Raw genomic sequence first — 27,552 nt, 5'->3', positions numbered from 1 at the left:
TTCACTCAGGATCATCTGCTTTCATGATAAATGTTGGTTATCTCTTTCAAGCAGACCACCAGTTTCAGTTTGGTGCTTTTACCTTGGTAGAAGTCGCTGTATTGGAATTGTTAATGACTGTCTCTTATCATAAAATTGCTCATCTTGGTCATAATCTAACATCTTGGCTCTTTTTATAAAACAATTCAACATGCTTGTCTACTTCATCTTAAAGTTCTTAATCAGTCCATGTGAGCCAGATGTCACAATTTTCTAGACAGGTTTTATGTCCTTTCTGGTGCCTGTACAGGGTTGTTGAATTGCTATTCAGTAGATTCTGAGATACTGGGCCTGATTTAGAAGTGAATGCAAGGTTTTATGTCTTGCCAGTAGTTTGATAATAATGACTAATCCAGTGTAATGCAGTAATCCATCACGTATCTGCCCTCGCCGTTTATCCGCCATGATCAACCTCTTCAGCATCGTTAATTTATTATTGAACAGAGAAGATTAGTTCAGATAGTGTAGATCGTTGCAAAGTTTTTGTACACTGTGTTGTATGTGATCTGTGCGCTGCCATTGATGGTGGTGTCACTTCAGCTGTTCAGTGTGTCGATATGTAAATAAATCCTGATTGCCTGTGGGGCATATCAGCTTCAACCTCACAAGCATTAATACCCTGTATCTTTCTAAACCAAGGATTGAGGGGGCTCCCTAATAAAAGCTGAATCTCAAAACAATAATTGTGTGAATATAGTAATTGTTACAGCTGTGTATAATGGTATTTAAAACAGGATTCATTCATCCGACTTTTTACATATCCACCTTTACTCTGGTCCCACCACAGTCAGATATGCAACGGATTACTGTAGTTATATTTTCATGCAATAGCAGAACTTTACTTTTCAACATCAGTATAACTATAAAGACAATTTCAAGAATTGTGGCATAAACATGTTTATACTTTATATTGCATTTAAACTAAATTTGCAGCACATAGTTGCTGGGCTACCAAGGCTTTTAATTTAACCCCAGTGAATGAATAAATGTGTCCAGAACACAGATTTTATGGACTGGTGGAGAACCCTCAAAAAATTGGTCTGTTGCTCATTACGTACAAACAAGATAATTGGATGTAAATTACAGAATACCAGTGCATGGATGTGAAATGTATGTTACATTAGGCATATTTTAAAGTTAAACTTTTCCAAAAATGAAATTTTCTATGCAAAATAGTTACCGGTTATGATCATATAGAGGTAAGAAACAATTTTGCCTTTTGATTTTGACAAACTCACTTTAAGTTCTGGGGAGGGGGAAAAAAAGGAAATATCAGAAATTTAGAGAGAATGGAATTACAGGTATTCTTTTTATGCTAAAGGGCAAGTTAGTCTCTTCCTGTGTTTAAAGAACTGATATGGAAATGTGAAGTGCATCCTGTGAGGTTTATGTTCTGGTTTTTGTATTTTCTTTTTTTTTTTTTTGAATTGTAGAGATTCCTTTCTTCAGAACGGAGACTTGGAGTCTTGTCATTCTAGTTGTGCTTCCTGCATCTCCATCATTATAGATGCCAGTAAGTGATAACCAGCAGAAGGGATCTGTGCCTTAAGACCTGTTTTCTGAACAGCTCTGATAGTACAGTAGCTGCGTAACAAGGTAGTAAGCAGCAGGGACCAGACTTGTCCCTCCTCATCTGCCCAATCAAGGGACACTTATCAACTGTCTGAGGACCAGTTATTCTCTTATCACATCTACCCTACTGGGCACTATGGATAGCCTGAATCGGGCAGTATTGATAACAGAAATGAACCCTCTATTAATACTGGATTTTCATAGCAGCAATTATCCTAATGGCCAATCTTTATACCAAATTACTACTAAATCCAGTTAAGTGTGAAAAGCCATTGTTGTACACGTTGGATGAAAGTTATTTAAAAGAAAAGATTCCAACTTTACTCACACACACACTCACTCTATCTCTCTCTCTCTCTCTCTCTCTCTCTCTCTCTCTCTCTCTCTCTCTCTCTCTCTCTCCTTTTTTTTTTTTTCTTAATAGAGCCTTGAATTTGGCAATATGTAAAATGTAGAAACCGGTTAAGTCCAGACCACAAATTCTACTGAATACTATAATCACTGGTTAATTTATTTCTAATATGAATAATGTATTACTGGTTATTAAATTATGCAGTAAATAAGTTCATTACAATTCTGAAGTGTATTTATAATGGATCAGCTGCAGTGCTCTTTAACTTGCTTTGTAAAATATTGCACACATTATACAGTATTATCATTTTGAACATCTTGAAGTCTGTGCTAGACTGATGCACATAGTAGTGAATGCTAAGTTTGGTGCTTGACAGTATCATTTAAAATGCTACGAATATGGTTGTGAGTTTGAAGGAGTATTTTGATTAGCATGCAAGATGTTTAATCAATTGTACCTACAAGAACATCAGATAAATTAAAGACAATATATTTGTGTTCCTTAAAAGTAAACCCTGTGATTAGCTTTAAGGAAAAAATATCTATAAACCAGCCACCATTTGATAGATAAAACAAATAATACACAAATAAGGGAAGAGAATGTAGTAAAATGAAAGACTGTTAAAATGAATAGGCAGAGACGGACGTGCCTACATTCTTTTTTCCTTTGGGGATTACACTAGTAGTATTTGTTTTCAGGCATCATGATTTCCTGTCCAAAAGAGAGAAGAGAAACTCCAACTTTAATAGTAAAGGATTGTTTTTTGTGTTAATTAATTATATCTCGTGTTACAATAGGATATCAAATCCTTTGGATTCTGACTTTGAACAGAGTGCTTTTCAAGGATGGAACTAAAAAGATGTAATCATTTTTCACATCAGGACAGCTAAAAGGAGAAGTCTGGACACACAGCTATTCAATGTTGTTCATCTGATTGAATTTCTCTGAAAGAATGTTAAAATACACAAGGTAAAGTAAGGGAAATAAAGAGTGTGTCAGTGTGGTTCTGTAAGCCTGTACCATATGTAGGTGTTAATAATTCGTACAGTAATTGGAACCCGATCCTTACAAGCAATGAGCAGCAAGACCAGACAGAACTTGTGTGCACCTGAAAGCTAGTTTTGTTTTCTTTAGTTTAACTGCATGTTGCAGTTGGTATCTTGTATTCCTTTAGGTCCACTGTTGAGTAGAGTTAGCATTGATACGAGCTTTGGACTAGTTTTTATTATGCTGTCCGATACAGCAGACCTTAGGTTTCACATTCAGCTTAGGTGCATTCCCATGCAATGTATATTTTGTGTAACTTCCTAAAAAATACAAATTATTACATTGAAAGCATGCACAGCACATAGATTATAAATACATTTAAACACAATGAACAGGTAGAACAGTATCATGGCAAAGAGCTGTAGTTTGTCCTGTTGTAGCAGTGCCACTCATCTCAATAGGAAAACTCCATGCTTCTGACACTAGATTAGATAGCCCAGAAAGCTAGTGAAAGGGGGGCTTTGTTTTAGTCACCAACTGATAAAACCTGATTGAAACAAAATTTTAAATATGCATATGTAGTTAGTTAGAAACCTGGTTTTTCCAGTGGTGATGAACCCTTTTGCACAAGTTATCAGAAACTGACTTTATAAGGAGACACTGATTAGTCTTTATTTGCATATGAATGTCATATATATATATATATATATATATATATATATATATATATATATATATATATATATATATATATATATATATATATATAAAATATAATATATATAACTTATGTCTTGAAAACCTCTTCCAGTTTTGATTTAAAACCTAGTTACAGCAGTCTTCGACACATTATTAAGAGACTCGGAATCTGTGGGTACATGGAAAAACCTGTCCTTATGTCCATCCAATAGTAACTTACATTTTTATATGTACATACAGTATAGTGGGTTTAAGTCATGATCCGCCGCTAAGGTATGTCGTACTTGCTCATGAACAGTATTTTCTTGTAACAGCCATGAGTTCACACTTGACAGTCATTTTGTATAATATAATATCTTATAACAGTGACAACAATGTAAGAACATTTAACTGTTGAAGTAGCGCACCAACTAATCATTTCTGATCAAAGTTGATGCACCAGCCCTTCTTAATGGTGGAGGGAGTGAATGATTACCAAGATTGTCATTATGAACTAGTAGTTTCCTGTGGCTTATGACATTAATGCAGTTTACATTAGCGATCTGACATGTAAAAAATTCATCTTTTTTTTTTTTAAATGAATCTGTCTTTGCAGGTCCAGAACACATTGATGCTTCTCTTGTGTATACTGTAACTTTATACTATACTATAGTTTCCAAACCAAGAAGAAACATTTTGTGTAGTTGAGGCATACCTCTACGTTTTAGATTTATTTAAGTTTATTGTAAATGTATTGAAGGAATAGACAGGTGTTTGTTTTAAGCTGAATTGTTTGGTATCGTGCACACAAAGTACCACATCTGGAAAGTTTTAATATCGCTCCAGTGGTGCTGTGACAGGTTCAGTCTCTGTATACCCCATCACAAAGGAGACCATCGTATTTCATCCAGAAACTTGATGAACTTTAAATTCATGAGTTTTAAAAACAAATTCTCAAATTTTCAATCGCATAGAGTAATCACATAAGGTATTAATATGCTTTTGCAATAATTAAGAAACACAGAAAAGTTTGGAAGGTAAACAAGTTGAAGTAATTAATGTTAATGTAAGATTTGTTTTAATGAAATTGCTCTATATTGTTCTTAATAAAGTTAACAACATCATGATTATCAAACTTTATTTTACTAATTTAAAACTGACTTTTGTAAAAAACATTATTTCAATTACTCACTGAAACCTTTGCATAGGTCCCTATTTGAAGTATGAACAGTCCACTTGCTGAACCTGTATGATTAAGACACCACTAAAATTGGTTGCAGCTTTAGATTTCACTTCACCTTCTGTCTCTGTTGCCTACATGTCTATGACAGAAGTAGGGGCAAAATAATGTGCTTGAAGTGTCTCGATGAATTGTGCTAGTCTTGTATATAGTTTCGTCCAAAGCTTCAACAAAGTTAAAAGTCTCGCTCCTCCATACGCGCAGGAAAACTTGCCACACACAGGTGGGTAAAACTATCAATAACTCAATTAGTCGGTACCCAATAAGGCATTACAAGGGGAGAAGCTACTAGAATGTAATAAATCATTTACAAAGTGCTAGTCGACGATATATGAGAAACGTGCACTAAATTAAAGTGTACAGTTATAAAAATAAAACATACAAGTGACAAATACGTGAACTATAACCGGGGGAATTATTGACCATGTTACAATCTTGCCTATCTTTTAATAAAGAGAAAAGAGGATTTGAACATGAACAATTAATATAGTATTTCTCTGTGTGTGCGTGTGTGTGGCAAGTTTGCCTGCACTTTACTATTTTTCTCTCTCGTGTGTGCGTGTGTGGCAGGTTTGCCTGAGTGTATGGAGGAGCGAGACTTTTTGACTTTTAACTTTTTGGGAGAGAGAGCTAATAAAGAGTGGTTTTAAGTGCCATTAAAACCAGCCCTGGTGTCCTGCCATTTCTGCACTGCCGCTGGAAACCCAGCACACCGTCACTACATTGTTGTCAGAAGTGGAGGTGAGGCAGGCACCCCGGCATGCACTTGGAAGCTGGCAGGGGAGAGTGTAGAAATGCAAAACTAGATTCACCCAGCATTGATTTTGAAGCGTTGGACAAAACTAGACTCGCCCAGGCTAGCCCCGAAATTCAGTGAAAACTGTTGAATAAATGGTTGACTTTTTCAGGTTCTGGGCCAATCTAGATATCTAGATTTGCCCGACTGGATGCGGAGGAGTGCCGAAAAAAAGTGGTAACTTCGGGATTCGCCCAGAAGCCGTTGGCGAAACTAGATTGTGTGTGTGTGTGTGTGTGTGTGTGTGTGTGTGTGTATATATATATATATATATATATATATGTATGTGTGTATATATATATATATATATATATATATATATATATATATATATATATATATATATATATATATATATATATATATAAAAATAATAGTCCATGTCAGACTAGCACATTATCTTGCGCCTGCTTCTTCCTATGTTAGTACAGTAAATCAGCATTATTTTTTTCTTGATGCTAGTCACTTTTTGAAAGCCCCAGATAGGAACCGCATCCAGCACATTACTGCACAGTGAAAGAGCTGTGTCTTCTGCACGCTCAGAATGCCGGCCTCTGTGTTAACTGCAGCTCCGTGTTTTTGTCCCGGCTATTCAACGCCACTTACACTAGTGTAAACAGTCCTGCTGGGTTTCAGAGCAGCGTGAAATTCACTGGACCTCTTGATTTATTACCTTGGGGAGCCTGGAATCACAGCTGCTGCAACCTTACCCAGCTATTGCAGCTCTGCTTATCTCATTTACAAGAAGGGCTACCCTGATTAACTGGACGAGTATCCATACGTATCAAAATATCTGGATGTCTTGGCCTCTTACTTTCACTGCAGTTTGGACATTTATTTTTGCACTGATTCTTGCGTCCACACCATATGCTGGCTCTTCTAAAATCATCAAAGCAGTTGTTACAGACCAGCCACATTTGAATAAAGCACCCACAGTCTACACATGTGATGAATATCTAACTGTACATTTACATGTCTTGGTAATTGTATTTTCAGGAATCCAGTGTAGCTTTATAGTCACAAAATTGACTGCTTTTAATTTATTCGTCAATTTGGGTATGAAATGGAATTGAGCTCACAGTAAATGCTGTATATTGCTTATTTAAATCTTGCTCATATCAAAGATTAGATTCACAGTATTGCTCTGATAAATTGAATACCAACAAACTGAAGAAATACCCAATGCAGTTTCATACAATATGTTGGAAGGCTTACAAAGAACTTGCACTGAATAATGTCTTCAGAAATGCTTTTGTGCTGTGTATTTTCAGTATGTCTTTATGGTATTACAGCCCACATGTGCATCTAATTAAATAATGCATTGATGGAGATGTAAAGAGTAACACAATGCACTGTACCTCCTACCATATATGGTAGTTACATTTGTGTTTGTAATGGAATATGTAATCATATTAGGTAATAGATTTGGTTTGTCTTCTGTAAATTTAAGACTCAGCTGTCACTTTTACCCCATTGTACCGGTACAAATAACCCAAAGTTAAATGATTGATGGCAACCATGTGCTGGTAAGATGTGAAAAGTTGTCACTTGCAATAGTTTTAGTATGCCCAAAAAGGTCACATTAATAGTACGCTGTGCAGCGTCAAGTTAGAAATCTGTCTTGTGTGAACAACATTTTTTTTATTCCATTATGAACCTACACAGAGGGGAAATACATCAATATAATATGTTTTTGTGTAAAAGAGAAAAGATGAAAAAATACGTTCTGAAATCAAATTAATAGAAGCACCACTGTATTACAGACATAATAAAAGTGTAAATGCAATGAAAGTGAAACATAACATTTCTGTTTTGCAAAACAAATAATACTAAATGTACTGTTTAAGAACACTGTATATACAGTTCTGGCAATGTCTACATCAGATTGGCAGATTTTAACTGAATTGAAGTCAAAATAGATGCTATAGTCACAGGTGAAAGTAACTTTAATTTCGTACCGGTGTAGTGTTATTTTCAGGTACGCGTTAAAAAGTGGTACTCAGTGCACTGCCCTTGCTCGCGCATGCCTAAACAACTTCTGCTTAAAAAGCAGGGATGCGCCCATTCAAATCTGGTACATTATGTCTTTTACATCGTTTTTAATGTAATTTATCAAATTTTTCCACCATTAAGAAAACAGTATGCAAATATTTATCATATGCAATACATTGAGTCTTGTACATTTTTTTTTTTTTTTTACTTCTCATGAATGTTTTTTTCTTTTTAGAGAAACTGATTGTCTGTTTACATTATAATTTTGCAAAAAATAATGTATAATTTAATGGTAAATTTACCTCATTTTGACAGGAAAATACCCATCAGATCACAGTTGATAGCACGTGTACCAAAATCTGACAGCGTACCACTTTCTGACATTACACAGCGCAAGTTTTGGTACATGTACCATATTCTGACGATGTACCACTTTCTAACACCACCCGCGCTATAGTCCAGATCACGGCTTCTATCAAAGTGAAAAACAACGTCCACAAACTTCAGGTTGACTCGGGACTCGGTTTGAGGACTCAACTACAAGTCTGACATTTGTATACCCTACTCTCTTGCTGGCAAGACTAGATTTACTAACAACAGCGCAAGCAGTGCTATCCCCCCTGCACTCCACTACACTCCTTAGGCAGAATGACTGTGCCACCCGGAGTGTGTACAGGTGTAAAGAAATGAAAAATGTGCTTATTCTAAGTTCTCTGCACAAATCGGTGACCATCGGGACTGATGCTAAACGAAAGCCAGAGACTTGCATTTTACAACGCATCGAAGTACGGTGTGAATATACTGGATCAAATGGCACGGCTGTATTATGTCAATGGTGGTACTCGCAGGTGGCCTGTTTTATAATGTTTTGGACCTGGCAGCCATCAACGCTTTGGTTTTGTACAAGGAGTGCACTGGCAACACAATTGCTCAGATTGACTTCATTTTGCAGCTAGCCCTGGAACTACGGCAGAAACATTTTGATAAGGGACACGAAAGCCGACTGGCAAATGCCCCTCAACCTTCAGTCAGTGCTGCACCCACTGGCACATGGAATAAAAGACAATGCCAGGTTGCTAAATGTAATAAGACAGGACTTTTGATGTCTGTGCCAGTTGTGAAAAGGCAGTCTGTGGCAAATGCACTGGTACAGTTGAAAAGCGTGTTTTCTGCATAGATTGTACTTAGAAAACTGTAATAGAACTCTGAACAGACAGACAGAACCTTTGAACTCTGTTTCACTCAAAGCGCTTTCACGGTGCATAAGTTATGTTTTATATTTTAGTTTTATGCGATTTTTATAACTAGTTATTTGTTTTAGAATTGTATCTGTGCACACAGCGTTCTACACCTGTTTACACAAGTTTGCGTGAAGTTTATTTTATTACAGTTTTTCATGTTTATGTATGTGCTCTTTTTGAAAAAAAAGTTTAATTTTCAATGTAAATACGGTGTTTCTGCTCTGAAAATTATGTATGCTGTGCATAATTAAAAATATTAAGTTGCATCCGATTTTTTTTTTTTTTTCATTTTCATATTGAAGCCGTTTTAAAATGGAGTCTCACATTTTGCGCGTGCGGCGGTTGATGTAGTCCGAAATCTCTGCGGTTCTAATGTTAAATAATACAATATTTGAATGGACCTAGCATTTTACATACCGTACAATTAAAACTGCCCTTTCAATACTTTTGTTAATGTACAAATACTTCTCTACTCCTGTTCTAAGGTTATTTTGATGATTACATGTGTAATTTGCTGCCTTCTTTTGTGCCACGGGTGTGGAACCACAATCCAGAAGAGTTTTGCGATTGTACGGTCCAAAGCTAAACACTTGGAAACATTATGGCACAAAAGAAGGCAGCAGATAAGTGGCTGAGTAAGCTTGTTGGTGACTCTGCTGCAGAGATACCACTAGCTCCCTGATGTGTGCTGTGCTCCAAGTTGTAATGGAATCTGTGAATCCACACAAAGAGAAGATCCTTCAGAAGAACCTGAGACCTCTCTGTGGCAGTAGGGAAAGCGGAAAGAATTGGTAAATCTGTATAAGTGAAGTATTCCTTTTCAAGGAGAGTGACAGAATTTCCTGTTTTAGAAGTCCACGTTTGTAAGTTGGCTGGGTTTAATTTCTCTCCAAACACACAGTGTTGTGTTTGCTGAATTTAAAGACTTGGACCAGCAGGGATAGGTTTTGGACACAGTTGCACGAGTGAGTTTAGTGAGTGATTGCCGTGGACATAATCTTTCTTTCAGTCAAAATAAAAAACAGAAGAACCATAGGATTTAACAGGTCCCTTAAGGAACAAGTTCTCTCCTTTTTTAAGAATTAACTTTTTTTTTTTTGTTTTTGTTTTGTTTTTTGTAATAGCCGCCTAAATGATAATTGCACTTCAGGGTTTAAAGGTTGTTTTTTTCCTGTGACTACTTGCCTTTTCCTTTTTTCTTTTCACTGCTTGTGAAAGGTGCTGAATTGGTGTCACAAGATTGATGATCTTTAACCACCAAATACAGATACAAATGCAGCTTCCTCAGTCTGCCCTACCACAGAGTATTTGCCTTGCTGCAGGTACCCCCACCCCTCTCCCTCTGAGTTGGTGAGAGACTGACCATGCCTATTCAATCCTGGGCTGCTCTTGATGGCTGCCAGCACAAAACATAATTTCAATTAACTGCTCAAGTGCTCCTTTCCCCAAACCCGGAATCTTTCAATTGGTGTGCATAGTGTACATTAGTAGGGTATACAGTAAAGGATGCGAGTAGGAAGGGGGGAGTCTCAGATGTGAGTTTATTCGAATGAAATCATTTTAGGTAGTTTTATTGAAAAGCTTAGCGTAAAGGCTTTAACAGTCAGAGTATCCAAAGATACATATGGTATGTTTTGCCATTTGATTAATGTATTTTATTAACCCTTGGATGGCAACCTTATTTGTTGTCCAGCCAGAAAGATCAGCGTGAACCCTCTGGTTGACATCCGGGGATTAACCTTGACATTTAGAATGTAGACTAAACCCTGCTACACGTTACATTAACCAGCACTAAAACAAGCTCTAACACTGATACTCCGTACTATTTATTTATCTTATGCTTTTAATCAGGAACCGAGGGTAGTGCAGACTAATAATATAGGGTTACTTATTTTGTCTTCCGTGTTTGCTCTGTTTATCAATATCACTGTTTATTCATTCTGAGGACCGTGTTTTTGAGGAGGTATCCATGCAAGATCAAGCATCGACACACACTTGCGAAACGTGATCTTTCAGGATTATTTGTACGTTTTTTAGCTCTTGTCACAGAGGAGATGGCAGAAGTTTCCATTAGTTTGCACGGGGCCCCCCTCAGAGTTGCAGATTTACTTGTCAAACATTGGAAGTGACCCCGACAGGATATGGGGCATCTTGCACGTGGCAGAGCGGACCTGGGACAGCTGGTGATAAGCAAATAAGAGTATTCGACACGCACAAGGGAGCAAGCTTTAAGTTATCTTAGAAATGCACCATCCTCCTTTTTTTTTTCTTCCCAAAGCCACTTTAAACAAGCTTCCAAGGGCTTTTGAAGTGCTTGGTATCCTTGGATAAATATGTGTATGTACAACAAGTGAAAATAAGGGTTTTATAATTTATTGTTTTCTCCCTTGGAGTAGATCAATTAAAAAAAAAAGTTTAGTGAGTTCTGTATCTCTATTGGGAAAAGATCCCCATTTTATAAATGTAAGAATTTAATTAAATTGCTGGATGATATTTGTAGTTCCATTTATTTTTAATTTTTATTTTTTTCAATTTTAATTGATGTTTTTAGGGTGGGGGGTGATTTATTTAAAAAAAAAAAAAAAAAGTTGATTTTGTTCTGCAGCAGAATAATGCAGTATACAAGTAACAGTAATAAAATGTCTACAATGTGTACAACATTTTATTTTTTACAAAGGGACATATCAAACAATTATCAGTTCAAGAGCTCGGTTCCTTAAACCAGATGTTCTTGCAAAGGTAATCTGTTAATGAGGAGGTTGGAAGGGTGGAGGCACAAAGTGCAGAACTGTAGAAAAATGTTTATTTTATACTTAATTAAATGTTATTTGTTATATTTCAACCCTAGACATTAGTGGAGCGCTTGAATTCATGTTACTCCGTGGTAGAACTTCGAATCGGCTTCTGTTGCATGATTAGCTAACTCCCCTCAGAGTGCTGGCTTCTGGCTTTCAAGATCCTACCACTGGCCTGAATCTTCAATTTTCTCTTAAAAATGGCCCTTCATTTAAGTTTATATGTCCCAATTTAAGGGATGTGCAATAAGAAAATGTATTTTAGGAATAAAAGGAAAACATGGTGATTTTTATAGCATCATTTATTGACCTTACTAAATTTAGAAAATACATGTCTCTGCATTACACACAGTGGAAATGAATTGACAATCATTTTTTGGTTAGGTTACCTAGAAAAGCTAGATGGGTATAGGATTGTGTTTTGCCACTATGGCATGCATTATCCGGCCAAATGTACATCGCTTGTGAAGGCTATGTAAACAGGCAGGCAGACGGAATCAACAACGTATATACATTTCTTAATCGTGATGTATTAGTTAACTATGTTCTTTTTATTTTGTTGTTTTTGCTAAGATTATTTCAGTAGTGACACAGTATTGTGTGTAAACTGTGACAGAACTGTGATCTGTGTGTGTAAACTGTGATCTACAAAACCTTATTTCTTTTAAATATGTAATTGACCATACATGTCGACATACATGATCCTTCATATAGGCACATTTTTGTCATTTAAATGGTCAATTTGTACAGAATTGTCTCATGGTTAATTACCTTTCTTACTATGGGGGTGCACCATGAAAACATGTTCTCTGGAACCATTTCCTGCTTCTTAACAATGAAAACCCATACGAAGGAAACCTAGCATTACTTGTAAATAATTGAAAGAGAAAATGGGGTAACAATGTTGTGGTTGCCAAACCTCTCAAAATGACAGGTCCTGTTTTACAGCTGTGTTTTTTAGTTTCCATTTCCTTGCGGACCTTGGAAGCTATGTTAAGAACTGGACCGGTGTGTTTTTTCAGGAAGTATATTATTTTTCCATTGCCCCTTGGTGGTGGCCAGCAGTGTGAGGATGGTCACAGGGGACCTGTTTAACAACCTGTGTTTCCTGTATAAATCACAGAGATACTAAAGTTTTGTTTGTTTTCAAATGAATATTGAACTACTTGATGCTACCTAGAATGCGGCATTGATAATTTAACTGAATTAAACGGACCTTTTAAGTTCACAGTATTGCATGGTATTTCATATAAAACATGCATATCAAAACAATGCCTAGATAGGATGCAAATTGTCAGCATGTGTTGGAATGAACAGAAAAAACAGTTGATGTGCATGTGTTAAGATACATAATAAGATGCATAATACTTGTTAATTGTATATGTTACTCTATTTTACTTGAGCTTGAAGGCTATGTTTGGATGTTCCAGAAGTAGGCTAATGGGGATGTGGCTAAGTTTGAAATGGAAGACAAAATGTAGACTATCAGGTGCAGCATGCATCTGGTTCACCAGATAAGCTGCTTTTCAGGAAGTTATTGTACATGAAGAGTTCCTTACTGCCCAAACTCTCCGAGGGCTAGAGGTCATCAGGAAGTAGGGAAGGGAAGGGACACAGATAAAAATTTCTCTGAAGATAAAAGTCATGAAGAAATAATACATTGAGAGCTGGATGGGGTCAGCACAGTGCAGAAATGGAAAAGGAGATAACTACAGTGTTTATTTTAACAGTGAAGTCGATTGATGGTGTCGTACTCTTCATCTTAACAGCAGTTCCTGTTTCTTCAAGCATTTTATCATTAACACGCTTAAACATATCTGACATAACTTACTATGAAGTAGGAGAACAGTAGTGTGGAAGGTAGAATATCCATCATCTCTGAATCAGCTGCTCCTACTGTACATTACTGTGTCATGCAAAGGGCCAAGGAAGAAAGGAAACCAAGATAAACATAAATAATGAAGAAAACAATTAAATATGACAGCTAAAATGCATAGTGATTTTCACTTGGTGAATTTGTGAATAAGTGGGTGGACATTGTCTGTGGTAAGTGTGGCTGCTAATGAAAACTAATAGGCACTAATAAACACTTTTACTAAATAGCTGTTTTACATGCATTGCAGGTAAAACTGCATGACATATGATTTGTGATACAACACCCTCAACAGAGAGACCCCATTAGGTAAACTTGACTGACCCCTCTGACAAGGGGTGTAACAGGCTGTTTTGTGTGCTGCACCGCTGATGTGCAAGACAAGGTGATGGGATATGAGCTCAAGTACAAAGTGGGAAAGAAGGCAAACTGAAGTCTACAGTACCTGTCTGATGTACTTTATCATGAAATGGATTAATTAAGTCATTATGAGTCCTGTGTTAGGTAGTACATTACTATTTAAGTAGTGTAAGTTGTGTTAAAGCACTACCTTTCAACTCTGCTGTCTCCACATGCTTTTTTTCTGTTAAATCGGGAATGCCCCACAGAATGTTATCAAAAATCACAAAAAGGGAAGACGGCATGATGTGAAGCTTTATGCAGTACCCTTATAAAATTAAGCATGAACATTACAGCTGAAATGATTTAATTTCCGCTCTAGGGCTTTGTGTTATATCAGCTATAAGGTAAGTATCGTGTCATCTCCTCTACTGTACCACTGCATTTCCAGTTCCACTGCAATCACAATTGTATTGGGGGGGGGGGGGGGGGAAATCGTATGAAAAATATATTAGACTGGTAAACTACAACAAATGAGAGTGTTTTTTGTGTGTGTGTGTTTTCGGGGGTATGCACACTTTAAAATGTATATCACTGAACCCAAAAACATGGAAAACCAGATTTGCCACGTAAATGCTGTATTAATTCATGTGATCTGATTTAGCAATAAATCTTATACACTTAGAAACCATGTAATCATTTTGTTAGAGGAATTTCTTTTCTTTCTTGCTTCAGTGAAAAGTTTTTTTTTTTTTTTTTTTTTTGCGAATGTGGTGTAAATCAGAGAAATATACTGTTGCTTACTGATAACTTCCTGTACTGTAGGTCACAGAATATTGTACATAAATTGACATACAGATCAGGGTTAGGTACAAGAAAGCAATTTTGTATTTATATATAACCAACTGAAATATCTGGATATTCCTATAAACAGCAAGCAAAGAATCAATCGGTCATGTAACTTAAAGGGAAGAGGGAACAGTGGTGATAATGTTGCTAATGCTAATAAGGAGCTGTAAAGCCTTACTTGTCACTCCTTTAATTGCACTTGATGGTGGTGGTGTTGTATTGTAACGCAAGAATGTATGTACACAGTATAACTTCACAAGCATGTTTACTGACTTTTGAAGTTTAGTGTAACCCTATACAGCAGTTCTCGAAGACTTCACAAGTTTATTGCCCCGAGAGAGGCATAAGGGTGAACTTTAAGGAAAACACCCTCATCTGGAAGCCCCAATTAGACACCCTTATACAGTGTGTTGTGTTTAAAAGCAAGGAGTATTTTTATAACAGACTGTAACTCAGCCCCTTACCCGAAGTATCTCTTCTTCTGAGTCTTCAGTGGGTCAAGGATCTTTCGCTTATTCCCAGCGTGGCCAATTGGTAGGATAAAGGCCAACTCACACCTAATGATTATTAGCTGATCAGTGAGAGAAATTGTTTGGTTTAACACATTTCAGTCCACTGAGCTAATCCTAGGGTTTTCACACATTTAATTGCTTGCCGTTTTGCTAGATTTAGTTTCTTGATGGTCGTTTTTTGTATTGATCAGCATTTCCAAACTACTATGCTGTTTTCACATTAATAATAATTGTGCTTTACATTTTTTTAATGGGAATACAAATTCTGAATAGTTTGATTTGTCAGCTTCTGTAAAACAACTTGTCCACTTGGAGAATATGTAAACTCAGCTAGTCCTAGTTTTTGACACTGGCCAGATTTAGAAGCTCTCTTTGTGGAAAATGATAATTGAATGCAGTCTTCAGGAATACCCGAGTGATAATAATACCAGTTAATGATGAAGTACAATTCTGTATGTCAGGTTGTAAGACTTTATCATCATTTGGCAGATCTTTGAGAATTTATATTGTTGCTTTACTGGTCTTTCTTTTGTACATACAATGTCCCTGGTTATAAGATATTCCTCCTAATGTATGGAAGCATCCATCTCTGTACTGTACATTTTGGTATCCTTTTCCAGACCAGATGGGAGCTGTTGCAGACAGGTGCTGGATTTTAACAAACCTTACCTTCCATGATTAATCACTCTCTAGACACTGTGCTGATAGGGGATTTGGTAAACAGTACTACAGAGCACAGCTCTAACACATTTTTAGGGTAAACTCATTCAAGACTTTTGGTCTGCATTCATAATTTAATGTGCTATTAAGCAATGAATACTTACAGGTTCATATGCTACTGTAAATGTTTTGACTGAAGGGGTACCTATCGTACGTTACTTTACAAAAAACATAAATGTACAAGCTTGCAGTTGAATTCAGGGAATGCTTTATCGTACACATTACAGTATTGCTGCAGTGTAGTGCTCTTTATCAGATGCAGACACTATATACATTATCAACTATCTTTTTTTTTTTTTTTTGTCTAAGCATGTTTAATAAACTTGATGCTGTTAGCAATTTGGCTTCTTACAATATTTTTTACATAAATGCTTGTCTATATCTCTGTCTACCGTTCCAAAATCAGTACAGTGGGTTACAGATTTTCCTTTATTTGCTTATAAGCATGGATCTTTTGAAACGGTTTGGGCCAGTGTAGACACATCTTCAGGAGAGATTTATTGCATTAAAAGGTCATTACATTACAAACACAGAAGGGAATACTGAAGAATGACTGAGGCATACTTGCACGTTCCATTTCTAGCTTAATTTTTAACCCTCCTCGGATATAAACAATTTCTCTTCTGTAGCAAGTAAAAGCTGATAAAGATTCTACCTCAATCCTTGGTGCTTGACCTCCTGGTTAGCTGTGCGTGTAATGAGTTCCCCAGCTGGGGCCCTGGACCCCTCCGGTCGTGCTTCTCTGTTTAGAGGTGTGCTTTACTTCCGGTTTGTTTGTTTAGGTAAGATTAGTAATGTTAAATCCCTACAACATCCTGGAAAAAGTCTAGGGCTTGAGATGGACTGTGTTTTTCATGACCAGTAACTAACTTACAATTATAGAATTCCACGACATCTTGATCTTGTTTAAATTAACTAATGCTGTAACACAACGAGCAACGATCACAAGTGCAACCAATTGGAAGAGACTTGTAAAATACATGACTGTCAGGGTAGCAGGTTATTTAAAGTTGAAGAGAATAAAGTGTAGGGTGCTTTACCATGCTAAAATGGTCGCCTCATTTCTACAGACCCTTTTGACATATGAGCAAATGTTATGCTGATAACAACAGTGAAAGAAAATAAGTAAAATGGAGAAATCAAGGCTGGAAAAATGTTTGAGACCCACAAGGATAATAATACAATTACTTCAAATCCTGCTTGTATTGCAATTGTCATTAGGCTATGTGTTTCAGTTAGGCTCCTAAAACATAATGGTTATTGTGAATGTGTGGTTTTGTTTATAGTAACAATTTGTAGTAAAAGTACCGTGGAACATATCAAGATTGTTAATGAGACAGCAGGTTGAGGTACATTTGCAGGCCTTTTAGTACAAAATAGGGACTGATTTAAGAGGTATTGCCCTTTATCACTAATTTGTATTGACTGGAGTGTTGCCGTGGTTAACCTCAGGTGCTTCAGATCAGTAATCAAAAGTCCCCATCACTTAAAGCTCTTCTCTACTGTCATTTGAATTCGGAGCTTGAGATTTAACTAACCATTCTCTGTTTGGCTTCTAAAAACAGTACTGAATATACTTACAGTAAACAACTGTATTGCTAATTATTAAAATAGCTCTGTTTTAGTCTCCTTTTAAAGTGTGAAACCTTCAGTCTTACGGTTCTGACCTCTTTTATTATTCCTTTATAGTTGACCTAGAAGCTTTCTATTATCCTGTACCATTGCATGTTCACTTTTCCACATGTTGCCGTTATATACATGACCAGAAAATGTACCCTATAGTTCAACCACATGGTAATTTTACGTGGTGATAAAGTCAGGGACAGTAAACACCCTGAGAAATTAGCAGCGTGGTTATTGTTATTGCTATCCAGTAAAGGGGGTTGAATGCCGGAGGTCATCTCTCCGTCTGCTATCATGTTAAAATGTAGGGAAACTTCTTTTAATACAGCCTATTAGCTCTGCTGGAGGTGAACAAGAGGGCGTACATATGTCACACACATATAACTAGATAACCCTTTATGTAATGTGTATTGTATGTGACTTGCTAAGGATATCTTATGTTATATGGAGGCATCATTCCATCTCTCTTTTGAGTTCCAGGCATTTTTCCTTGTGCATATTGTGGATATAGGTCATGGTGCTGTAGTTTATTTTTCATGATACTGATGTCTCTAATTTTGGCAGGTTATGTATAATATTTACTTGTTTGATTGGTAATAAGGGGCACATTGATCCCCAGCTCTTTAGAGTTCCCAGTCCATTAGAGGAAGGCATTCTGTCATCTAGCGAGAGCCTAGGGAAGTACATTTGACACCTTTGCATACATTGTGTTCATTGAGGGTGGGGGGAAATGGCCACAAATGTCTACACTTGGCATGAAAGTTTTCATCTTGGGAACCATTTTGCTATGGAGGAGCTGGAACTTTCTTTTTTCTTTTTAAAGATCTGGTTAATTTCCTCCATGCATTAACCTTTCCCTAAGTGTAGCAGGTGTCAATTTAGAGAATCTTGAACAGATTTAAACAGGAAACAGATGCTACCAGATAACTCAGTAGTGGTAGAGAGAACTCATGTTATCAGCTAAGAACACACAGTCTTCATTGTCAGACCACTGCGACCTCTGCATTAGCTTCCTTTGTACCTAATGAGCAGTCCACCTGAGTATCACACCAGGACACTGGCTATGTGAGGTCACAAGTTAGTAGAGGTATGACTTTAAAGGCTTGCTTCATATTTGTTTCTGAATGTGTACAGTAGATAACAATAAAGGGAGTTTTGAAATGTTGCAGAGATACTAAAAAAGTAACTATTGATTAAGACTAGGCTTGCTACATTGCTATATTAATTGGTAAAGCTCGTTAAATGTTGAATTCCCAAAAAATGAGTTCAACTGAAATAAATTTATATACGATAAACGTTGGTAAAACCACTCACTGTTTTTTTATTTTCTTACCAAAAATAATCATTTAGAAATCCTCTCTAGTCTGTGTAGTTTTTATACTTGCTGTCTGTCCCGTCTCCCTTACGCTCTAAATGGCTGGGGGTTGCTGTCAGTCATCTCAGTGGTCCGTTTCACCATGTTCTGACAGATCTTGTTGACTGAAGCAGTGCTAGAATGCTGTCATTTGCCAGCTACAGCACCTTCCATTCAAAGCGCCTACTTTGAAATTAGTGGGTTAAGGTGTACGTAACCATTTACTTTAGGTATACAGTGACAGTTACTAGTTTGATTTGAAAATGGGGCGCAAGAGAAAAACACTTAATGAATATTGTGCACAATAATAAGTACAAGTTAGTTCTGTTCAGCTGTCTAATGGTTTGTTGTGTGTATTATTTTTACTCGTAAATTTTATGCTATAAAGGTCTGTGTAATACACTTTTATATGCTGCTTTTCCTGCGGTTTATTTGAGACCATTTTTAATAGCTCAGCTGTGATCAAACGTTATTTCAATTAGAATGGTAACCATAGTTTTGTTGCATGTTGAATAAGGTAAAGGGGTTTCGCTAAATGAGGAGTCTTTCAAAGTCTTTTTTTATTTTTAAAGCATAAAAGTCGATTTCACCCATTCTCTGCTTGAATTTAAAAATAAAGAAAAAAAATGGCAAATTCTTTCTAAAATAAACGTCTATATTAGTCGTCAATTTGGCAAAAAAAGAAAAATCGAATAGTAGCAAGCCTAATTTAAGACCCATCAAAAATACACCGACCAGCTGTGCTGGTTCTTAAGGGTTCTGGAGGCATAACAGATGTCACTTATTTTCAAGCCAGACAGATGCTTTTAAAGAGAAAGGGGTGACATCTGTTCATTTCTGTGTTATTTCCTGTAATTGTTGATTTTTGATTAAATGTTTTAACACTGAGGTATACAGTTAAATCTCAAATGTTATTAGTCCATACATTCCAATCTGAATCCACAAAGCTTGTTCAGTACATGCTATGGTCACTCATCTGAAAGGTGTGATACACCAGGTGTGGGCCCAAAGGTTCATGAGCAGATCATTGATGCAGGGATTTAATGAAATTCATAATTAACAAACTTTTCCATCTCCAAAAAACAACATATTTATTTGTAGGTCTGTGTTCGAAGGTTTATTCGCTAGCCAGGAATTCGCAGGTAGTTTTAACTCATCGAAGGTTCATCAGGGCGACATGCACGCACTGTGTGTGGTGTTGTGTTCTCCCCGTTAACAGAAACCGTTTGACAATGTGTGAATAAAAAAAATACTATAATTAAATCACACATTAAATGTTGTCGTAGTAGTTTTGTTTTGTTTTTTTGTTTTTTTTTCTCGCATGTTTTTTATTGAAAGTTCCATAGAAACTAAAGAGTTTATTTCTTCTTCTCCATGTCCTGGTCGGCAGCTTCCTTTGCTCTCGTGGCGTGGATGCCAAAGAGACGGGCGTTGAGCAAGCCATACGCAGGCTGGCGAAGGCCTTGAAGTTTTTCCTCTTCCTCTGAGATCACTCGGCCCTTCTCCTTCTTGTATATATTCTTAATTGGCATGACTGGCCCAGCAAGTTGTGTGGCCATCTTGACCTTTTCTCCCTTCTTTGGCGCGGAAGCCTTCCAAGGGAAGAGGATTAGTTTGGAGCGGTACTCCTTCAGCCGCTGCACATTGGTCTGCAGAGACTCTGTGGATCTGTTGCGGTGGCAAGCATCCACTGCGATACAGATAGTGAGGGCCACGTTCTTATGGTTACCAGCAGCCTTCAGCTCCTCAAGGGTTAAACCGCGTCCGGAATGCACTCTGGTGGGGTACCTGACCATGGGACACCTCACTGATGGACTAAGGGGGCCTGCAATGGGACGGGGATGTAGTGTGCCAGCGTAAGGGTACAGGACATTAGGCTGCAGAGATAGATTAGTGTGTGTGTCATGGCGTCGGGAAGCAGTAGCAAGCTAATTGTGATCGAGATAGACAAATAAAAAGGTAAACTGAATACCGGAGTCCCTCGTATATATTACATTGGCGACAAGGATTTTCAAGTCACCCTGCTGATGTTGAGCCAAGAGTTGGCGACAAGACAGAGATAAGTAGCTGAAACAACGTTTAAAAATAAAAAGAATGCCTGTGTAGACAAGGTGGCGAAAGCATTAAGTTTAGCACCCATTGGGCCCTTTGATGTCTCGACAGACCCCGCTGGTATAAGCCAAAGATGGTAAAAGTGGCTAAGCAGTCTGAAGCTTTTTATTATTACTTTGGGAATTACAGATGCGACTCAGAAAAGAGCTCTGTTGTTACATATAGGAGGTAGTGACCTACGGGATGTTTGAGACACTAGAAAATACTGGGGAGGAAAAAGATTTCAATGTGGCTGTTACTAGGCTCACAGAGTATTTCAGACCACAAAAGAACATTCTTTACGAAAGACATTTGTTTCGGCAAGCGTGCCAAGAGCCGAGTGAATCGATTGATGCGTTTGTAAGCAGATTAAAACAATTGAGCAGCTCATGTGAATTTGGAGCACTTCGGGATGATTTAATTTGTGATCACGTTATTGATAAATGTAATTCAAATGCACTCAGAAGACGGTTACTGCGCGAGAGGGACATGATGCTTAAAACAACAAGCTGCTAAAGTAGAGAAACTGTCTGTTAATGCAGTAGAATCAAGGCTGCTAAAGAATGATTGCAAGCCGAAAGTAAAACCAGACACAGCACGAGGCAGCCAGAATAGATACAGTAAGGAGAAACGGACAGACGGTTCAAGTGATGTGAGTTGTTACCGCTGCGGCAGGAGAGGCCACATAGGCAAACAATGTACCGTTACGAAAGGAGTGTCGGCAATGTGGTAAAGAGGGACATTTTGCATCGGTGTGCAGGACGAAAACATTCTCCTGATTCTGAAAATGAATATGTGTTTACATTGTCCAGTGTGACAGCACATGGAGAAATGCAAATTCTGATTGAGGGGGAACCTGTCAGGATGCTCGATGATTCAGGGGCCGGTTGCAATATAATTAGTATCACAGTCTGGAGCACTCTCCAAGCAAAATGCGATAAGCAGCTTACACCAACGTCAAATAAATGATATGCGTATGGTTCTAAACAACCATTAGCAGTCACTGGCTCACTTAATGCAGCATTGCAGGTCCCTGGCGTGTCAGATGTTGTCAATGCCAACATTTTGGTTGTAGAAGAAGCACAAGTGCCACTGATAGGAAAACACACGGCAACAGCGCTAGGAGATCTACGCATAGGACCTAAAGTTAGCGTCAACGCAGTACATCCCACGAAATCAACTGATTTCCGCGCTCAGCTCCAAGAGAAGTATAAAGGATGTTTTGAGGGATTGGGGAAACTAACAGACTTTCAGTTGTGCATACATATTGACTCCAGTGTCAGGCCTGTGGTGCAGGCTGTTCGCCGATTTGCCGTTCAGCATTTGCAAGGCTGTTGAAGAGAAACTGCAGCAACTGGAAGACATGGACGTGATTGAAGAAGTTGAAGGACCTACCCCATGGGTCTCTCCATTGGTAGTCGTGCCAAAGTATTTGTGTCGATATGCGTCGTGTAAATGAAGCAGTTATTTGCGAAAGATTACAATAGATTACATTTTGGAAGACAAGACTGGGGCCGAAGTGTTAACAAAGTTAGACCTAAAATGGGGCCATCACCAGATTGAATTGGAGTTTCAGTCACGCAGTTTGACTACATTTTTTAACCCATAAAGGCTTATACAGATATAGAAGATTGATGTTTGGCATTTCATCAGCACCTGAGACACCAGCACATCATCAGACAGGTGTTACAAGGAATCCAGGGTGTTCACATTATCTCTGATGACATTATTGTTTATGGGGAAAACTAGAGAACAGCATGATGATCATGTACATAAAGTAATACAAAAGCTAGAAGCAAGAGGATTGACAGTAAACGGTGCGAAATGTGATTTTGGAATGAGTGAGATGGAATTCATGGGCCACGTTCTGTCCAAAAACGGGATTGGAGCTGCCAAGAACAAGGTGGATGCAGTCAAGAACACACGCAGACCACAAACAGCTGCTGAGGTGCGAAGTTTTCTTGATCTTGTCAACTATTGTGGCCGGTTTATTCCTGACTTAGCCACAGTGTCTGAGCCTTTGCGATGACTTACCAAAGCAAACAGCAGATGGGTTTGGGGCGACAAGCAGGAAGCGGTATTTGAAGAACTAAAGAACAGGTTAGTGTGTTCTAGTACTATGGCATATTTTAAGCAGGGGGCGGAGACTCATGTCATTGTAGATGCCAGTCCGGTGGGTCTCTGTGCCATCCTAATCCAGAAACAAGTGGACAATCAGTTTAAGTCAGTTTATTATGCCAGTAGAGCATTGACTGATGTGGAGCGCTGTTACTCACAAACTGAGAAGGAGGCAATGGCCATAGTTTGAAAAGTTTCACATCTTCCTGTATGGATTAGATTTTGTAATGATCACTGACCACAAGCCTGTGGAAAACCATTTATTCCCCAAAATCAAAGCGCCAGCAAGAATAGAGAGAGGGGCTTTGCGTCTGCAACCATACCAGTTCACAGTTAAGTACAGACCTGGGGCAGAGAATGCTGCTGATTTAATTGTCAAGGCTGACACTCAACCCGCCAGCAATCACAAATACAGATGAGGAGTACATTTACTATGTAACTCACAGTGCAGTCCCACATGCTTTCACCCCACGTGAAGTTGAGGAAGCATCTGCTGGTGATAGCATGTTGACCACACTGAAGAGCTGCATCAGAACAGGCAAATGGAGTAATTGCAAGTCTCCATTTCAAGCCAGCAGCATCAGTTACATGTACTTAAACAATGTTTTTTGGTTTTTTTTAAACATGATTTACTGTTTTATATAACATATTTAACTAAATGTGAATGTGTTTTATTCCACGTATATGGCTTACCTGTGAAAATAATAGGGTTTTCAATCAAATTTAATCTAGTAGCTATGGTGACGTCACCAGTAAATTTTGCAAATTAGTACCATCGAAGGTTCGAACCTTCCTTCGGTAATGTGTTCCGAACCTTAGAAGGTCAAAATGTACCCTTCATTGCAGTCCTACTTTCTTGTTTAAAGAAGGATGTGTATTATCTGTTTCACTGAGCAAAAACCCAGAGTTTGGTGGCCTTTTGTTTTTAAGTGACTGAAATCACCTCTGCTGATGTCACCCATCCACCTGGAGAGACACGTCACTCCCAGCACGACCTGCTGTCCAGAATAGAAAGACTAAGGATTGCAAACTGCTATAAAAAGTAATGTGCTGGTAGCGCCAGAGCCATTTAAAGACAGAGGATGCACAGCATGTGTAAACATCAGTTACCTTCATGACTGACTCAAGCTTCACTTTTATTCTGGAAACATACATCTGAAGTTATTACTGATATAAAAGTTCTTGTTTTTTTTATTTTATTCTGTTTCTATAATAAAATATTTGGGTCTAAAATAAGAAATGTTTGACGTACTGTATGCCGTACTCTCTGTTTTATATGCCCTTTCATTGACTAATCTTTTTTTTTTTCCTGAAGTTTGACGTCACAGTACTAAAATGTATTCTGCTTTATATCTAGGGCATTGCCATTTTTAGGACAGGAGCTTTTTAACATTGGAAAGGAATATTTTATGCAAATTGACGCAAGACTTGATTGCTCCTCAGTAATGCACAATGCTGCCGTTTTGCTCTAACTTTGCTCAGCATGTTTCATGTGACATTTGCTTTCATTTTGTCCATGTGAATGCGTCATTAAAATATTTTCTTTCAAGTGCTCAAGGTACTAGTGAAAAAAGGCCATCTAAGCAGAAAGATGTTCTCAAGTTTTAAGATAGAACACTTGTTTCTAAAAATCTATTTCACTATTACTGTAGTTTTTTCTCACCGAGCTGGATCAATGTGGAGAAAAGCTGGTACTGCCAAATATTTTCTTAGGAGTACCCTAGAATCCTAAGAATGTAACAAAGTATGATCTTTATTATTGTCTGAACATTTTTACTAGGGCTGTATTTTTTTTACTTTTATTTTAAATGGCAAGATACTTAGATTTTTTTTAAAAAAATTGTCACATTAAAATTGATCATTTTCTCTAGCGTTATTATGCAACAAATGTTCCTAAATATTTAAATGCTTACTTGAAAAACAGTAAATGCTACATTGTAGAATATTTATTTTTATGTCCACCTTTTTAAAGACATTCTATTTTCACCAGCAGTGAATTATCAAACAAAATAAAAACATAAGTAAATGCAGAAAATAAGACACGTGAAATGTCTCCTTTTTGTACTGGACAGAGTGATCTTTAGCAGTATTTTTGATGCAGCTGGTTACAGAACACTGTGTTCAATCAATCATTTACCGGAAGGCTGCCAGGTTCCTAAATGCAGTGTAACGGGTAGTGCGTCAATAAGGCAAACGTTTGCCTTTTCATTTTTAAGTGATAAAAAATATGTATAATTTACACGATTCTTTCAAAATTGGGGAATTTGTCTGAGTTTCAAACACTTAAGATCGCACAAGGTAATGACATAAAGGATCCTGAGAAGAAATTCTAGTTCTGTGACGATCCTTCCTTTCTTTTATGAAATGCAAACATGACAGTATTTCTCTCCCTTTTTTTTTCTTCCCTCAGCCCGTGTCCAGAACAGGGAATGGGCGATGAGTTTAACCTCATGGATCATTCTGACTTCTACATCCTGGACTTCAGTATGTGAACTCTCCCTTTTTTATCTTTTCTTTTTATATTGTTTTCTAGTTATCTGCCCTTAATAGAAAGGGCTATATGTCAGCACAGCGGTCCTTTTACTTTCACTTATATATGGATTGCATTTGTTTCTGTGACCACTGCCACAGCATGAACAATTGTTTGCATTTCTGGGACTGTTTGCAATGATTTTTAAACACCCTTGGTCCAATATGCATGCTTTGGGGAGTTTGTTGGAATACCTCGACCTCGTACTCTGTATGATTTCACATCAGGTCATCCTGAGGTTTTTCGTTACTGTGATTTACTTTCAGTAATTACCCCTCATACAAAGGTGTGCAGGTAATCCTTGCGGATACTTTTTTTTTTTTTACATTTATATGAAATACAGTTCCTGCAAACATTTCAGTGAATGATTACTGTTTCTAGTGCAACCCAGTGCCTGACAGCCACATTTATATGATCAGTTGTCTGAAAGGTGTGATACACCAGGTATGGGCCCAAAGGTGCAATGTTGGTTTGTTCTGGCTGACTCCATGGTGATAGCTAGACTTCAAAACTAGATACAATTAACAGCCACTCCTCAGGAAAGCCTTATCCTACACAGTGTAGTATCCAAAACTGTTTAGAGGCAGTATAAGTTTGTAAATCCTTTACGTGACAATGGTATGTACACTGGGGCAAGAAACTAACCATTTTTTCTGCCCACCCCATTGGAAATGCTGCATCGTTTTAAATAAAATACATCTAAATATAAACAAAATCTACCATGGTGGGTCACTACAAATGGCTGTCCTGCTGCAGTATGGTCCATCTTCAATTCGGCAAAATCCATTGCTGTGGGTTGCTAACTGAAAAAAGCTAATTTTTTGTTGATAAGCTGGAAATGGTTCCACTCGAACATACCTTTTAGTCTGTGTTAAAACACCAGTGTTTTTATTTTGCCATTGTTGGTATTCTGCACTCATCTACAAAACAGCACTTGGGACTTGGAGACCACTGGCAGTTTGTAAAAAGCACTGGAAGACTCATCTTGTTTATTGCCCCTTGGTGTGTCGAGGCTGAATAGTGTTTTGCATGAATGTAACAGAGCATCGTTAAAAATATAGGGAGTTTCTATCTCCTGTACGTCCACTGTATATCCAGGTGGTTTGAAGTCCTTGTTTATCTTTCTAGGTCCCAGTCTGAAGACATTATGCAAACTAGCAGTCATTCAGTATAGCCTGGATCAGTCTGGCCTCCCTCATGACATCAGGTATGGAAAAAATTAAACCAAAAACTATTGCAGAAGAAAAGTCTTGTATGCTGCTTTGTCATCCCATACTCCAAAAATATAGTTTTAATGATCATTTAACGTAAGGAAACCTTATTTGTATATCCTTGTCACTGTGTCCATAATTGTACCATGTTAAGTGTCCTCTCGAAATGCATTATATTTTATAATGCATATATGTTTCTTCAAAGTTTTGGCAGGGCAACCTCTCGAACTCCTAGTTCACCCAAACTGTTTTCAAATTTTAAATGAAAAATCATGTGTATGTAGATATGGTTTAAACGCTGACACCTGCATAGCATTTAAACATTCATAAAAATGTACCAAAAGCAATCCCTAGTTATTTCACCTAAAAAAAGAATACATAAAAAATACCTTGCATATGGAATTTTTAATGGGTTCAATTTAATTAGAAAAAGACAAAAACTACATTTTACACGGTGTAACCTAACTGTATTTTCAACCTTAAGAAGCTTTTAGATGCTGTGGCATAACATGGGGTCAGAGTCCAGTTAACTCCCCTCGCCCTTATTAACCGTTCTGGAGGGGCACCGACTCCCTCAGACCTCTGGGCCACTGTGCACACAGTGAGTTTGAGGGAGTGTGAAACCAGATCCATAGATAAC

The 27,552-nt window shown here is 37.6% G+C and overlaps 1 protein-coding gene and 1 pseudogene across 4 annotated transcripts in view; one reads left to right on the top strand and one right to left on the bottom strand.

The window, feature by feature from the left end:
* The window catches only part of klhdc3 (kelch domain containing 3), a 49,484-nt gene that overhangs the window by 17,505 nt on the left and 4,427 nt on the right, over positions 1-27,552 (top strand). For all 4 annotated transcript variants that reach the window (XM_034018153.3, XM_034018151.3, XM_034018150.3 and 1 more), the window contains 2 exons: positions 25,582-25,655; positions 26,830-26,908. In XM_034018153.3, the coding sequence (XP_033874044.1) occupies positions 25,582-25,655; positions 26,830-26,908 (153 nt within the window). The remainder of the gene's footprint in view (positions 1-25,581; positions 25,656-26,829; positions 26,909-27,552) is intronic.
* LOC117411080 (large ribosomal subunit protein eL13-like) lies at positions 20,294-22,418 on the bottom strand (annotated as a pseudogene).

Source organism: Acipenser ruthenus, chromosome 6 (assembly GCF_902713425.1).
Source record: "Acipenser ruthenus chromosome 6, fAciRut3.2 maternal haplotype, whole genome shotgun sequence".
NCBI classification, from domain to species: domain Eukaryota; kingdom Metazoa; phylum Chordata; class Actinopteri; order Acipenseriformes; family Acipenseridae; genus Acipenser; species Acipenser ruthenus.
This window is presented reverse-complemented; position numbering and strand designations above follow the sequence as displayed.